Source organism: Lathamus discolor, chromosome 3 (assembly GCF_037157495.1).
Source record: "Lathamus discolor isolate bLatDis1 chromosome 3, bLatDis1.hap1, whole genome shotgun sequence".
NCBI lineage: Eukaryota > Metazoa > Chordata > Aves > Psittaciformes > Psittacidae > Lathamus > Lathamus discolor.
The window spans coordinates 81,304,524-81,320,207 of record NC_088886.1 but is presented as its reverse complement, the minus strand read 5'-3'; the positions used below and the strand labels follow the sequence as shown (position 1 = coordinate 81,320,207).

The 15,684-nt window shown below is 38.7% G+C and overlaps 1 protein-coding gene across 4 annotated transcripts in view; it reads left to right on the top strand.

Moving 5' to 3' along the window:
- MPP4 (MAGUK p55 scaffold protein 4) overlaps window positions 1-14,860 on the top strand; it is a 29,633-nt gene extending 14,773 nt beyond the window's left edge. For 3 of the 4 annotated variants that reach the window (XM_065670064.1, XM_065670065.1, XM_065670063.1), the window contains 8 exons: window positions 78-149; window positions 590-786; window positions 8,037-8,194; window positions 9,069-9,149; window positions 10,096-10,189; window positions 11,821-11,929; window positions 12,603-12,737; window positions 14,147-14,860. In XM_065670064.1, coding sequence (XP_065526136.1) covers window positions 78-149; window positions 590-786; window positions 8,037-8,194; window positions 9,069-9,149; window positions 10,096-10,189; window positions 11,821-11,929; window positions 12,603-12,737; window positions 14,147-14,338 — 1,038 coding nt within the window. In that variant the 3' untranslated portion in view covers window positions 14,339-14,860. Of the gene's footprint in view, window positions 1-77; window positions 150-589; window positions 787-1,815; window positions 1,881-2,667; window positions 2,686-3,676; window positions 3,716-4,436; window positions 4,458-5,760; window positions 5,776-7,182; window positions 7,225-8,023; window positions 8,195-9,068; window positions 9,150-10,095; window positions 10,190-11,820; window positions 11,930-12,602; window positions 12,738-14,146 lie in introns of all 4 variants that reach the window. The other variant, XM_065670066.1, reaches the window with a different exon arrangement.
- Window positions 14,861-15,684: the final 824 nt, after the last annotated feature.

Here is a 15,684-nt window from a genome sequence, read left to right as displayed (position 1 = left end):
TGTTAAGCTCATGTTGCCAATGTTTGGTTATTTGTACTGAATACTAGTCATGTTTTACTCCTTTTCTAATCATTTAGGCCCTGTCTCAGGGGACAATTATGTTCAAATTAATTCCTGTTTCTGACCGGCCTGTCAGCAACCAAACAACAGTAAGAGACATTCTTTTTTCCGGATTGTTACTGCAGTTACCCCAATAACATCCAAAGGTGTGATAAAAAGCAATGTGTTGATTAGAAGTTTACTGCAGTGTTTGAAGTGTTACTTGCCTTTATGGTGACCTCTCAGCTGGCATCAATATGCTGTTGCTGAAACAGTAAAGGTAGTAAGCGGAAATGTAGTTGTATTAAAGGTCATGAAGCCATTTTCAGTGTGATCTACAGGTTGAATGTCAATTCTTTTTACAATGTATGAGAATGATTTTTTTTTTTTTTTTCTTTGATGAACAGACAAGGTTTGGGGTCTGATCTGGTTTTTAAAACATGAATAATCATGAATTGACATGTCAATATCTTATCCTGTGATTATAAAGCTCATGTTCCCTCTGTTCTAAACAAGGCTTCCAGTCATTCTTGTATAATTTCTTCACCAGCTCTATGTGCGAGCAATGGCAGATTACTGGCCCTTGCAAGATCCTGCCATACCATGTGCTGATGCAGGTTTGCCTTTTAAGAAGGGTGAAATACTTCAGATTGTGGACCAGAATGATGTTTTCTGGTGGCAAGCAAGGAAAGTTTCAGATCTCAGTGCCTGTGCTGGACTTATACCCTCAAATCATCTTCTTAAAAGGTAAAGAAGTTGTAATTTTTCTGAGTCCCAGTTTAAAAATTAGCCTGGTGTTCAGACTTTGCTACTTAAAATTTTTTGTAAGTTATTTAGCAGTATGATTCAGTGGCATCTGACACACATATTTCCTCTTCCTCTTCTCTGACTTCTTGCTCTCCTTCCTTTAAGAGTACCTATGTGACAACAAGCTTTTGGAAGCACCTTATGTTAAACTGATGCCTAAGAAGTGCACAGCAGTTACCTAATCTCTATGCTAGTTGCTAAGACATCTAATAGGAGTGTAGCAGCTTTGGTCAAAACTTACTGGACCCGATTAAAAGAATGGGGGAGGGGGGAGAGGGAACCCCAAACCAAACCCACCAAACACAAGCAAAAAAAATATGCTCAAGGAAGAATAGGGATCCCTTGACTATTATTTTCTGCCTAGAGAGACCATTATTTTTGTGTTACATGCTTTCTGAACTAGAGTGCCTAAGCTGCTGTAACATACTTTCAGTATGATACTCTAGCCATATGTCCTGTCTGTTCTAAGGAAAACACAAGACCCCACAATTGTAGATTATAGGCTTCATTTTGTACTATATGTAAACCTAGCTATGGTCTGTATAATGAATGCTGAAATGAAACTAGGTTCTGATTGAGGCTACAAGAGGTTCTGTATAGTAACAGAGGCAGTGATACTAATGTCCATAGCAGTAGCAGTACTGTCCATAGCAGTAGCACACTCTTCTACTTCCAGGAGTCTGGACCACAGTATGGTTTATCTTCCTGTCCTTATATATAAACTCAAGATATTGTAAATACTTGTGGGCTGTTGATTTGGAAATTGCCTTTAAATCATTCTGGTAGCATACTGACTTTCTTTCTGGGCTTTGCAGTGGGCTAGACCACTGATAATAATATTTCCATTCTCACTGTCTTCTGTCAGCTCAGTATCAACTGATCTTATGTTTAAGCAGTGAATCAGAAAGAAGTATAACGTGCTTGTGGAATGTTTTGTTTCTTTAACTGCAATAAGTTATTTCTATGCAGGAAGCAGCGAGAATTCTGGTGGTCTCAGCCTTTCCAGCCCCATCTCTGTCTGAAATCATCAATGTGTGAGTGAAATGTTACTTGAATGGTAGAGTAGGAAATAATAAGTATTGATTTCCAGGGATACTGAAACAGAAGCTCATACAATCCAGTTTAATTCAAAGACATTGTTTCTGGACCTGTGTTGTCACCTCAGAAGTGTGTTAATTATCTCCAGGAAAATGAATACTTAATGGTAGTTACACCTGAAGTACTGATGGTGGAGGTTGTTGTGGCTTGTACTTGGTTGTTGTGGTTGTACTTGGGATCTGACTGAGAGAAGTTATGAATTCAACTCCTGTAAGATCTAGGTGCTCTCTAGGAGAGCCAGTTCTCTCAGAATTGGATGCGAGTCTTGAGGTGACATGTGTACTAGCCTGGCTTTCCAGGGACACAGTTAAAACTTCTTCATTGGAAGGTGCCATGCAACATGTTTAGAATGTTTCTTTGTTACCAGAACTACTGAGAGAAAGATAGAACTTTTTTTCCTTGAGGTGTAAAATAAGCTCTGATGCCCATGAGTTTATTCATGCTGACAATCCAGAAACGTTATCCTCTGCCAACTATAACTTTCTGTAAACATGACAAATTATTGCCAGAATAAGAATGTTCTTCCTGTTTTCTCTCTCCCCATTTTGTTCTATGGTCCTTTATAATAGGATAAGATTAATTCTCTTGTGATAACTCCCAGATGGAGTGTGTTTCATTGCCTAGGATTCTTCTTGCATTGATTGCTTTGTTCATTAGAGCTGGGTCTCTCTTTCACTGTAATTTTATTGCATTTAACTGCTTCAATGGATATGCTGTGGGCAGTAAGCACTGTGGAAGAAGGTAGGAAATCATCAGTGCATTTGTGTACCTGGAATCAGTATAGCACATGGTTTACAGGCTTTTTCAAAAGTTTTCAAACAGGCAGTACATGCAAATGAAACACAACTTCTTGGCATTTTGTGTGCTTAGCATAATTGAAATCAAGCATTTTTTCACTTGAAATAGTAGAAGCTTATGTTGTCTTAAAGTGGAAACTTAAGCTATGCATTATCTGGTAGGGAGCTGGAAGTTTGGATGGGTTGCTCAGAGGAAGCAAAGACTACATTTCCTCTCTCTCTTTTCCTCTCCCTCATTTTCCCATCTTCAGCAGCTGACCTGAGCAGTTCTGAGAGAGTTTTTCTTTAAAGGATATATATGGGCAGAGTATGGTTGACAGATGCCCTGACAGTTACCCTGTAAAACAGCTTGTATTTGGGCCTATCTGGAGGGGCACGCAAGAACAGAACACACAAACAGTGCAGTATTATGAGCTCATGAGATTGCATTTCAGGGATGTGAATTGATGTGATTCCGGGATGGAGAAGGAGCTGAATCAATCTTTTCCTTTTCTTCCTTGTAAAAATCATGATAAAAACAACTAAGCAAAACTCCTTCCTTGAGTGAAGCAGACTGGAAAGATGCGCACTTTTTAAAGCTACAGGAGAGAAGGAAGGGAGTGGAAAATTGTATTCTGACATGATAATACTTAAATAGATATTTACAGGGTAAACAGCAATAGCCATGTTAAACCTTTTATTACTTCAAAGGAAGAATTCCAGCTAGACGTTTATCTCTCTGCTGCAAGCCCTTCAGAGCGCTAGTTTTAGAAGAGCCTTTTGCACATCAGTAAGTTGGAGTTAACAGTAAAAATATTTAAAGAAGTCTAAAGCTGATCTGAGTTTCAAGGGTTTTTTCTGATGTCTGAGTTCAGTCTTGTAAGACCTGTAAGGTTTTGTTTTTTTTCCTCCCCAGTGTTTTTCTGATTAAGATTACTTTTTATCTTGTGTTGTAGAGGATGACATGCAGATAGATGAGAAGTGTGTGGAAACAGGTAACTGAATTCACTTGAGATTATTCTGTTTGCTTTAAGATAGTAGCTAGTTAAAGCCTTGTTTTGTTTCCCACATAAAAACACTCATTCTCCTAGTGAACTTACTGGTAGAAAATGCTTTTTTTTTCTTACATTGAAACCTCATCCTGTATTAGTGTATAAAAATAAGCTATTTGCAGTTCTAATGTACAGTCCTTATAGCAAAATGCTGTGCTAAAAGAGGGACCACCCCAAAAATATCTCCCTGAATGAGATCTGACCTCTGTGATTCAGGTTTTGGACCGTGGCTGTCATGTTACCACAGTTTTTGCCACAGATGATTGTAGTCTTGGAGAGCCCACTCAATTAACTGTCAAGAAACTGATGTTGGGAGACTTTTTTTTTTTTTTTTCTGAGCAAGAATTTTATGTGTAAATAGAATATGTGATAACTGTTAGCTTGGCTGGCTCCCTAAAGCAGCAGAGCTCATTCTTCCTTACCCTGAGGTAATTCAGCAAGCTCTCATGGAGGGATGTGATCCTGTAGGACTTGGTGGAGAGGGACCAGACAGTTAATTCAAGTATGGTGAGCTGTATTTTGCCACCTCAATGTGGAGGAAAGAGGAAAAATATGTATGAGACTGTGACAGGAGCTGGAAATTTAATTTTATTCTGAAACTCTGTACTAAGAACTAAATTTTGAATTTATTTTAATATCTTTGCAATCTGGATTACGAAACAAGATGAAGAAACTTTTGAGTCTGGTAAGTGCCTCTGACCTACCTCCAAATTCCTTGCTATTGTTGTGCTGTGAGAAGGGTGCCCACAGACAAGTATCTTAAAAACAAGCAGGTGACAGAAAACAGAATTCCGTTTTTGCTTTAGAAGTTGTTCTGGCTTGCAAAGCCATTATATAAAATTTTGTTGCCTTAAAATCATCCTTGTGCTCTCTGATTATTTCAAGTAATAAGGTTTTTGTCTTGTTACCCACAAGAGAGTTTCTTCTCATGCATCAGTATTAGATCTGTTTATCAAATCCTGATCAGTTATACTCATTCAAGCTGTGACAGCAGGAGCTGCGCTGATGTCAGCAGGTAATTGGATAACTACATCAACTCCTACAGGCACTGGGGATTCAGGCCTCCATTACCTTAAGGTAAAGAGGAGAGCTGTTCTGGACTCCTGATTGTGTGCATGACTGGCATACAAGAAAAAGAAATGCTTTTATAGGAGGAATGATTCATATATGACATACAATCAATCAGTGTCTTTTTTTGTTTTAACCAAGCTGTTTGGTTAGAAAACAAATGTGGTTGGTTTTTTGTTTTGGTTTTTTTTTTGGGGGGGGGGATTTAGTTGGTTGGTTGGTAGGTTTTTTGGAGTTATTTTAGGGTACAGCTACCTGTTTACACCATATTCAGAGTTCTGCAAAAATTAAGTATTCTAAAATAAATCATTTCCCCGCTAAGCTAAATCTACTACTGCTAAACTTCCTGTTTGGTACATTGTGGAGAAAATGTCATTCCACCTTACACTTGCTCTTCTCCACAAGGTTCCTACTTGCTAGTCAGATCTTCTCCTCTTACCACATGTGGCTGGTTCTCTTTCACCTTTCAAGCAATGCCCAAAGCTTTTAAGACAACCAGCAGGTCTAGAGGGCAGCCTTTTATTTACAGGCTAGAATGTTTCCGATAACTGCACTTGGGGATTACTCTTGCAAATCCTATTAAATCTTCAGTGCTGAGTCAGCTCTCTGTATCCAGTCAGTCAGAGGAACAAAGGTGCAAATGTTTGCTATCCTGTATTTTGCTTTAAACATTAGTTGAATATCTGTGTGATGTATTTTGCAAGTACAATACTGACAAAGATGCTGTAGCTGAGTCTCTTCTTTGGAAACTGAGAATTCATGCTCGATCAGGCATATTTTAGATTTAAAGCTTGCATACCTGTTTCCTGAATTTCCTAAATACCTTGGATGATGCTGGTTGATTTTTTTTTTTTTTTTTAATCTTCATATTGAGTGTCTTCTCAAAACTAATTGATGTCTGTCTCTATTTCAATGTGCAGAGGAGCTTAAAGAAGGTAATAGTAACTCTTTTCTCCCTGTCTTCTCTAAGCAGTAATCTCTTATAATTTATGTGTTTATTGCTTGTTCCCTGCAGGATTCCATACTGCACTCCATGCCATAGAGCAGAGAGCAGTTAAAGCAGAAATGCTCAGAGTCTGAATGGTGGCTCAAAAGACCTCAAGATAGAAATAATGCAGGCATACGTCAGCTGAACAGTACTCTGAACTTTGCCCTGAACAAGCAGTATTCTGCCAAGTAGTTTTCCTACAGTCAGAAACAAGGAGTTGTTAGTACATCTAGAAATAAACCTACATTTTTAAAGGCGCAAGTAGCAAAGAGTGTAGAGATGTGAAAGAAGAGTAACTAATATATATCTGATTTTAACACCTGTATGCTTTATGCGATAACTATTAATCAAAGAATCTAGTGCTAAAAGATGAAACATTTCCTATTTTGCAAATTAATGTTCCTGCCTTGGAACAATTACTGCCTTTAAAGCTGTGTCTATGCCTTCTGTATCTTATTATTGCTTTAACAAGCCCTAAATGGAATAAAAAGCTTGGACAATTCCATGCATGATTAGGCAAAAATTAGGAGTTCTTTTTTAAAAGAAATCTTAACCCTGCTGATGCCAATTTTTTTCTGTAGTTATTTGTGACCAATCACCTTTATAAATTAGTTTCTGACTGTTAAATCATTGATTTATTGGGAAATTTGTATTTTTGAGCCTTCTAAGAGAGATCAAATTTTTTTAAAAAGTACATATAGAGATTTAGAATGCTCACCTGAATGGTTAAGCCTTCACAAAGAGCAGCATGAGAATGGGAGCAAAAAGAATTGGAAGAAGGAGATTAGTTTGGGGTGGTGGAGCACAGATACCACTGATCCAAAGAAGTTTAAAAGGGCATAATAAAATTAATTCTGCCTGAAAGATCTGAGCAGATGCATGCGATTGGTCAGAAACAGTTATAAGTTATTTCTGATTTTGAGCTACTGGTTTGTTGGCAATTGTAATGTTACAACTAAAGAAATCCTATAAGCTAGGGGTCACCCAAAAAGCTTAAATTCTATGGAGGTCTTTTTTCTTCTATAACTATTTAAAAAAAAATCAAAAAAAGTGTTTCCAATATAATTTAGAAAATACCAAGATTTTCTAAGTTTAATTTTTGACTTACAGAAATATTGGTGCTTTCAGTTGGTCTTTGGTCATGTGAAATATTTGAATATTTTACATTATGGAGTATTGTGCCTTTTTTTCATTATTATTGATTTTTTTATTCAATTACTCATGGTACTTCCATATGTTTACTGAAACACTGTTTTCCATTTGGGATCATCAAGGATTGCTAGCCATCCAGCTCTTTAGCTTTTACTGTTCTTTATTATTACTATTTCATGAGTATTTGTTCTTTGTATTCTAGAGGAGGAAGAATTTGGTGAATTTGGTCAACGAGTTTTTATTGGTATGCATTGACTAAAGATAAGTAAGATGTCTGGGACTTGACCTAAATTAAGTGCTTGTCTGAAGTTAAGTGCTTTGTTCTTTATTTCATCTAAAACCTTACTGAATTGAATTCTACTTACTCTGCTTTCCAAACTTCAGGTCTCTTTCCTCCTACTAATGCCTGTTCTCTCCATTTAAATCTTTCTTCCTGTTAGTCTTCTACTAAGACCTGGGCACCACTATTTTAACTTGACTGGCTATTGAGATTTTCTGTACTTCTTGATTAATTTTGCTGTCACTGAGAATAATCATGGGGTCTTCCATTAGAAAACTAGACCTAAAAGTGAGGTTTTCAGAGTTGGATGCTAAGGTGAAGCAGCAAACCTATCCATGTTCCTAAACCATAATGGCCTTTAAAATATTTGGATTCATTCTGGAAGCTGGAACAAATGTTGCAGATTTGCTTTAGGAGAGTAACCAGCTACACCATCAAAAAACAGTTGACCTGTTCCCTCGTGATGCTTTACATGGCCAGAAACTTTTCCTTTGGCTTTTTTTGGGGATCCTATGGAGGGTCTCCAATTCTGGGCTAATTTTCAAATGATTTTCAGTGAGACCTGACCTCCTCTTCAGCTGTCTTTTCATGCTCAGAAGTTCTACCAAGCTGACATACCAAGTGCAGCAATGATACCCACTGTCACCCTGCAGAAAGCTCAAAAAAGCAGTATGTTGTGTAGGTTAGAGACACTCTAGACTGAAGAACTAGTTGCCTGCATCTTGGATTTATTTTCCAGTACTGATGTCTTTGTCCATTACAGCTGGTTTCCGCAGAAGTATGCGCCTGTGTCGCAGGAAATCACGGACCAACCAGCAGTCATGTTACACTCGGTGCCCCAGCAGCTGTTACAGTGCACTTGCAGCTCCATATGAAGAAGTGGTTAGGTACCAGCGGCACCCAGCAGACCGGAACAGACTAATTATACTAGTGGGTAAGAGGTTAATTACTTATGCAAATTTCACAACCTGTAACAGAGGGGAGGAAACCATCAGTCATGGTCTGATCCACTGAGGTTTCTGCTGCTGACTGCAGTGATTGCAGACTGTGCTGGTAGTTCTCAAAGCAGCATTTCAAGAATGAGTGTCTGTAATTTGACTCTGTTATTGATTTTAAAGTTAATGTACATATCATCTTCTTTGCTCGAGATAATTAATGTTTTAAAAAGTCCTTAGAAGAAACCATACAGTTATGAATGATGGTTGATAATGGGTTATATTTGGGATATAGTTTGGTTTTAGATTCAGCTGGAACTCGTACAGAAATTTGTAACTTACTAGAAAACGTGGTTACATGGAGGCAGTTCTACAACCAGCGTTAAGTGCATGAATATGGCAGTGGTAAGAAGAATGTTTAAAATTGGAGACTAGAAAAATCTCAATCATGGGCAGTAGAAAAGGGTAAAAAGATGTCTTTAATAATGGTTGCTACAGGGAATACTGTATTGAGTGGGTTGCAGGCTCTCAAGTAGTGTTTAATGATAGTGTCTGAAAGGAAGCTGTTATTTTGCAGTGTTCAATGATCCTGACAAAGCAAACTGGGTAAAGGCAAATCCATTGTCTTTTCAAAGTCTGGAAGTATTAGATAGTAAATTTTTTTCTTTAAAATAGTGTTGCTGAGCTGCATTCTGGGTATGACTGTTGTTGGGAAGTGATTTGTATGCTGAATCAATCAAAATACTTCAGTCACTTCTGGTACATTTGGGGGAAATTTACATTTCATCTGTGTGCAAGCAATGTGTTATGAAATAAGGGAGGTGCATGCAAAAAGTGCCTCTGTCAGTAATCAGCTGCTCTCCAACTTTTCAGGTCCTGCAGGAGTTGGTGTGAACGAGCTAAGGCGAAGGCTTATTGCAAGTAACCCACGAGAGTTTTCAAGTGCCATACCTCGTATGTAATGTTCTTCCTCCCTCCCCTGCTATCTCCTTCAAATGTGATTAGGAAGTGTCACATACCTTCCTGTTGCTTTTGTGTATTCATACACTTTTTGCTGTTTTTTCAACTCTGCTGCAAGCCAGTGTAATTTTGTTTTATAAGGGTTAGTTTAATATACTATCTTTGTCCTTATTTTGGCCAATCAGACATAGGTATTTTCAAATTATAGCTCCTGAAATCCTTACAGCTTTATGTAACAGTAAATTATCTGCATGATTTTGTTTAATATTGCTGTTTGCTTTTCCTAGATTTAAAAGTGTTTCTTAGGTATACTGTAAGTTCATAGTGTTTAAGCGATCAGATATGAGAATGAAGGAAACAGAAGTTGGTGCTTAATAGGCTTTACAGCTTTACTTATTAGCCTTCTAGTCTCAGATGAGACTTAAACAGCTTAATTTCTGACGTAATAACTGAAATGGTGTCTACCTGTGCTTATTTGGTTCTTGTGATTTGGATAACCAAACAGGAAATGTATGAATCTGAAGCTGTTTGAAAAATCAGTAATTCTTTTGTGCTTAAGATCCTAGTTACAGGGTACATACAAGTGTAGGAAGATGTATGGGATGCTTCTGAATCAACTTTAATCAGTTTTACATCAGAGGAGTAAAAACAGTTGTTCAATCAGTTCCAAAGCGGTTCTTGATTGGTTTCAATCAGATATTTGGATTAAACCACTCTTCTATTCCAAGCAATACAGATGTGCTCTGCTAATTTTCAAGGTTGCCACTGGGCAATCAGTAGAGCAGACAAGGCTTTTGCTCTGGATTAGTAAGTGTAAAGAACCCATTTTATTACTTATGAAAGTACTGATTTACACTCTATCATGAAAGTTGTCTCATTTTCACTTTTAAAATTACAACAATTTACTTGCAGTTAATCTTTTGTGTTTATCTCCCTTCAGACACCACTCGTGTCCAGAAGAGTTATGAAATGAATGGTCGTGAATATCACTATGTATCAAAGGAAACTTTTGAAAACATGGTGTATAGCCACAGGTAAATAGGAAAGATGAATTACAGTTTTGCTACCTAAAATGTAACACGATCCAGGACAAGACAGTTTTGTAGTTAGGTTTGAAGTCTGGGCTTCTCCACTTGTACTTACTATGTATGTTTGGTGTAAATTTAGGTCAAACTACTGGAGCCCATTGCTTCAAAAACTGTATTTGTTAGTTACAAATAAGTTCCTCTGCAATTAATCTCAGAATCCTTTTGAAACAAAGTGGGATCTCCAGTCCTGAACGCATTTGTTGTGCTTGTAAGTTACGAGGTTTAACCCTTCTGGAACCCAAACTGCTTTCTAAAACTGAGCAGTGAGTCAGACCTGCTCCTGATCTATAACTACATTGCAGAATCCCTGCAGTAATGACATCTGAAGCAGCCGAACTGTAAGGGCTAGACTTTCAACAGTGTCTCCTCCTTTTCTGTACATCAATAAGTCCCCAAAGACAGACCAGCTCACCTACACTTCTTAAACTGCATAAAGTGCTTTGAGATCTTCTGATTTATGAAGTTATTTGTACTATATAAGTAAGCATTTTATCATTAGAATCACAACCTCTACATAATTTGTAACAAGAAGTAAGAAATTGTAAATTCTTTTACAAGAAGTAAAAAATTCTGTCCTGCATGACATCCTTGTCTCTAAATTAGAGAGAGATCAATTTGACAGGTGGACTACTTGGTGCATAAAGAACTGGCTGGATGGCCACATGCAGAGTGTTGTGGTCAATGGCTCAGTGTCTGGCTGGAGACCAGTAGCAAGTGGTGTTCCTCAGGGATCTGTGTTGGGACCAGTCTTGTTCAACATCTTTGTCGGTGACATGGACAGTGGGATTGAGTGCGCCCTCAGCAAGTTTGCCGATGACGCCAAGCTGTGTGGTTCGGTTGATACACTGGAGGGAAGGGATGCCATCCAGAGGGACCTTGACACGCTTGTAATGTGGGCAGATGCCAAATGAAGTTTAACCATGCCAAGTGCAAGGTCTTACACCTGGGTCTGAGCAATCCCAGGCACAGCTACAGGTTGGGCAGAGAACAGATTCAGAGCAGCCCTGCGGAGAAGGACTTTTGGGGGGTGTTGGTCGATGAGAAAATGAACATGAGCCGGCTTCAGTGAGCACTTGCAGCCCAGAAGGCCAACCGTATCCTGGGGTGCATCAAAAGGAGCGTGACCAGCAGGTCGAAGGAGGTGATCCTGCCCCTCTACTCTGCTCTTGTGAGATCTCACCTGGAGTATTGTATACAGTTCTGGTGTCCTCAACATAAAAAGGACATGGAGCTGTTGGAACAAGTCCAGAGGAGGGCCACAAGGATGATCTTGGTTTAGTGTGAGGTGTCCCTGCCCATGGCATGGGGGTTGGAACTTGATGATCTTAAGATCCTTTCTAACCCTAACTTCTGTGATTCTTTGAAATGCATGCTTTGGAGATGTCAGACTGTAGCAGTTCTGATTTTGTGCCAGTGTAGCAGGGAAGAACAAAGGCAGAGGCTGTTCGTCAGTGTTTATTATGTTTTATGCTCATTGTCTTGATCACTGGATTACATCTGAAGATTTCACCCTTAAATGGAACCTTTTTGAGACTAAAGCGCTCTTTAATTTTCTTTCTTTCTTACCGTTATTGCAGAATGCTGGAATATGGGGAGTACAAAGGGTACCTGTATGGTACCAGTATTGATGCAGTGCGAACAGTCCTTGATGAAGGGAAGATCTGTGTCATAGATTTAGAACCACAGGTGAGTTGTAAAGGGGCAGGGAATTTAGAGTTCCTGTCTCCTGGAAGGAAGAATAATTCTCTGTACATTCTTGAGCTAATGGAACAGTATTAGTTGCTTTGTCGTGTTTTCTCACTAGCACATGGTGCTTATTAGTAATAGATTATTCTTTGTATGGGTTTTGAGAGGTGGGTACTACAGTATGTGCACATCATTATAGTTCTTTTGTTTATAAGTCAGCAGCTGCATTATCAGGTGGAAGGGTACAGAAATGAGTTTTCATATTTGCTTAAAGCAAGATGCTTTCCTCCTGTGTGGAGCACTAAATGTGTACCTTTTCCAAAGGTAACTCCCAGTAGTTAAAAAAAAAAACAAAAAACCCAGATTTCAGATTAATCTCTAATGTTGTTGATTGCAGAGATCTGTTAATGACAATGTCCAGTCATTCACTGGAGTTGAAAGCATCTCCTAATAATGTTCCCAAGCGGAATTAAGTGATTGGAATGCTACAGTTGCTTAACAACATCTGGTCCAGGGATTATTAGTGAGGTCACTTTAAAGTAGGTGTACCTGAAAAAGATTACTGCTAGGTCTGGAGATAACAGCATGTTGTAAACAACTGGCTTTTTATGGGAGTGAAACCGAGATGAATGCACTTGAAATACTTCAGCTTCTTTTTACTCTTAATTTGCAGGGCATACAAGTAGCCCGGACCCATGAATTAAAGCCCTACATCATATTCATCAAGCCATCCAGCATAAGCTGCATGAGGCAGACTCGTAAAAATGCCAGGATCATTACGGATTATTATGTGAACATGAAATTCAAAGTGAGATTTGGGAATAAAAGTGACTGCTTATTATTCTGGGATTCTGTGTTTAGAACATAATATAGTCTACTATGTTAATTCTTAAAAAAAAAAAATTGTGTGTCTTTTAGATCAAATCTAAGCTGTTCTTGTATTTTCCTGTTTACTTGTTGGGATTTCTTCCCCCTCCAGATCTGCTTTTGAAGTGGAAGGGTTGTAATTTTTACCTAGGGGATTGAGGCATTTTGCTTCAAAATCTTATTAGAGAGGAGGCTAGACTTTCGCCTGTTTAGGATGCTGGTTGGCAGAATTCCTTGGGAAACATTACTGATGGACAAAGGGGTCCAGGAAGGCTGGACGCTCGTGAAGAATGAAATCCTTAAGGTGCAGGAACAGGCAGTCCCTATGTGCCAAAAATCAAACTACCCTTGGAAGTGTTTAAAAACCATGTAGGTGAGGCCCTCAGTGGTATGGTTTAATGGTGGTCTTGGCAGTGATAGGGTAATGGTTGGACTTGATGATCTTTAAAGGTCTTTTCCAATCTAGTTCATTCAATGATTTTGTATACTTTTGTTTTAGTTGTCTTGTGACAAGATTTGAGTCAATACACATTTACTGTTTGCACTGCAGATCCAGGAATGTACCTCATTCAGTAATGTAATTGAATATCTTCATATAGTTACATGAATGTATTGCTATTTCACATGTTTAATGACAATATCTGTATCAATTCTGTGTTAAGTTTTATAGAAAACCCACAAATCCTGCTGGTAGAAAATGCTTTTCTTGTATTTACAATGTGCATTGTCACAACTGTTCCTACGCAAATCATAATCAAGTTTAGCATCTTAAAATTTTGGAGACCACAGTCTATATACACTATATATACAAATGAATCATGATTCTTCTGTCAAAGAAACATGAACAATGGGGAAATGAACTAAAATGTGGAATGAGAACACAAGTGTTAGTGGCTTGGCTGTCAAGCTCCTAATGTCCTCTGCCAGTGCTCATTAATAGAATAACCTTCCTGGGCCAAATGGAGCATACTGAGACACAAGGTACCTCCTTGGGAAGGATGTGGCAGTTAGGTCTGTTTCAAAGACTTGGTACAGGCTGTGGCACAGGCATACATTACTATAGCAAACTGTAAATTAAATGGAGTACACTGGTCCTATCTTAATCATAGAATCATAGAATGGTTTGGGTTGGAAAGGACCTTAAAGATAATCTATTCCTACCCCCTGCCATGGGCAGGGACACCTCCCACTAGACTGGATTGCTCAAAGCCCCATCCAACCTCGCCTTGAATATCTATTCACCTCCGGTTTACATAGCTCACATTTTTCTGCAGATGCCATGCAGGTACGTTTCTTTACACAACACTAACTTTACACAAAAGTTTTATAGACTTATTCTGTGTCTTGCAGGAAGAAGATTTACAGGAGATGGAAGATTCAGCTAAGAAAATGGAAGCTCAGTTTGGTCAGTTCTTTGATCAAGTGATTGTGAATGATAATTTACAAGAAGCATCTGCGCAACTGCTGTCTGCAGTCCATCGTGCACAGGATGAGCCCCAGTGGGTCCCTGCAATATGGATATGCTCAAACACTCAACCCTAATTCTGAGCAGCAGGCAGCTTCAGAAAGATTACAGCTTATGTTTTACTTCAAGAATAATCCTAATGTCAGGATTGCAAGAATTTATCTTTGTATGCAAGGGATTTGGAAAAGGATTAGGAAAGAAGCTGCTACAGGCAGTATAATCATACTATGTTCTGTGTAGCTCTTCAGCTTTTTGTTACAGTTGCATCCACTTTTGTACAAAAAATGAAATGTTGAGTGCTCAATTATAAGAATAAATAAAAATCTATTTTGTTGCATGTATCTGCATAATTTACTTGTACATAACTACAGTAAAGTCCTTTCCTTTTTAGTATGGTTGCTCTAGTACTGTGATAGCTGTACATCCTGGAAGCCTTACTGACAAGCAATATTCAGTCAATATTCAGGCCAGAGCATGCTCCTTCTAGCATGCTGTCTTGGAGCAGAGTGTTATTGATGAAGTTACTGGTTTGTTGTTTATCCTTTTTAAGACAGGAGCAGAATGCTGTGGTCACAATAAAAAATACTCTAGAAACGTTATTTTCACACTACCTGTAGCTTGTCTTTTCTTTTGCTCCATCAACGTGAGTACATACTGACAGCTGACAGAACATGGACTTACCAAAGCGGGAAATAGAGCCAGCAGCTCCTTTTCCTATTGGTTTGCTTCACTGTGGCATGTTCTCTTCATCACATGGTGCACTACTTTTGTGCCAAACAAGTTCTTCACTCTCTTCACAGCTGTCTTGCTCCCTAAGGAACACAGATGATTATTTGGTTTGCCGACCTCACCTTGGAGGAATATTAAGAAAAGCAATTTAAAAAGTCGAGAAAGGTTATTCAAAGCTAAACAGTGCAGCTACCACCATGCTTGCTTGTTCTAGTCAGGCCTTGTTTAGAGGTAAAATTGGAGAGTAGGGTGTGGGATAAGTACAGATACAGGGGTGAGACTGCTGCCAGCTCCGTGCTGCTGATCCATGAGCAGCTCCCCCTTTCGGCGATGTATTCCAACATTTATCTACTCATGTGTTTGCTTACAGATGAATCTGCTTTCACTATTAAAATATGTTCTTATTTAAGTTGCATTTGCTTCATGTCCCTTTCCCCTAGAAGAAAACTTTATCACGTTTCTTTTCTACTTTTTTCCCTTTTTTTTTTTTTTAATTATGATTACTTAGTTGCAAACTGTCTGTGCTACACCCTCAAGGAGGCTGGAAATCTTGTTTTCCCACTAACGTGTATTTGATTTTACTCGCCCGAGGGACGACGATCTCCCGGCAGGCTCCGGCTGAAGAAGCCGCCAAATCGAACGCAAACTCAGCTTACAGTGGGAGGCTGGGTCTGCCCCACGCTCGAGGGGCGGA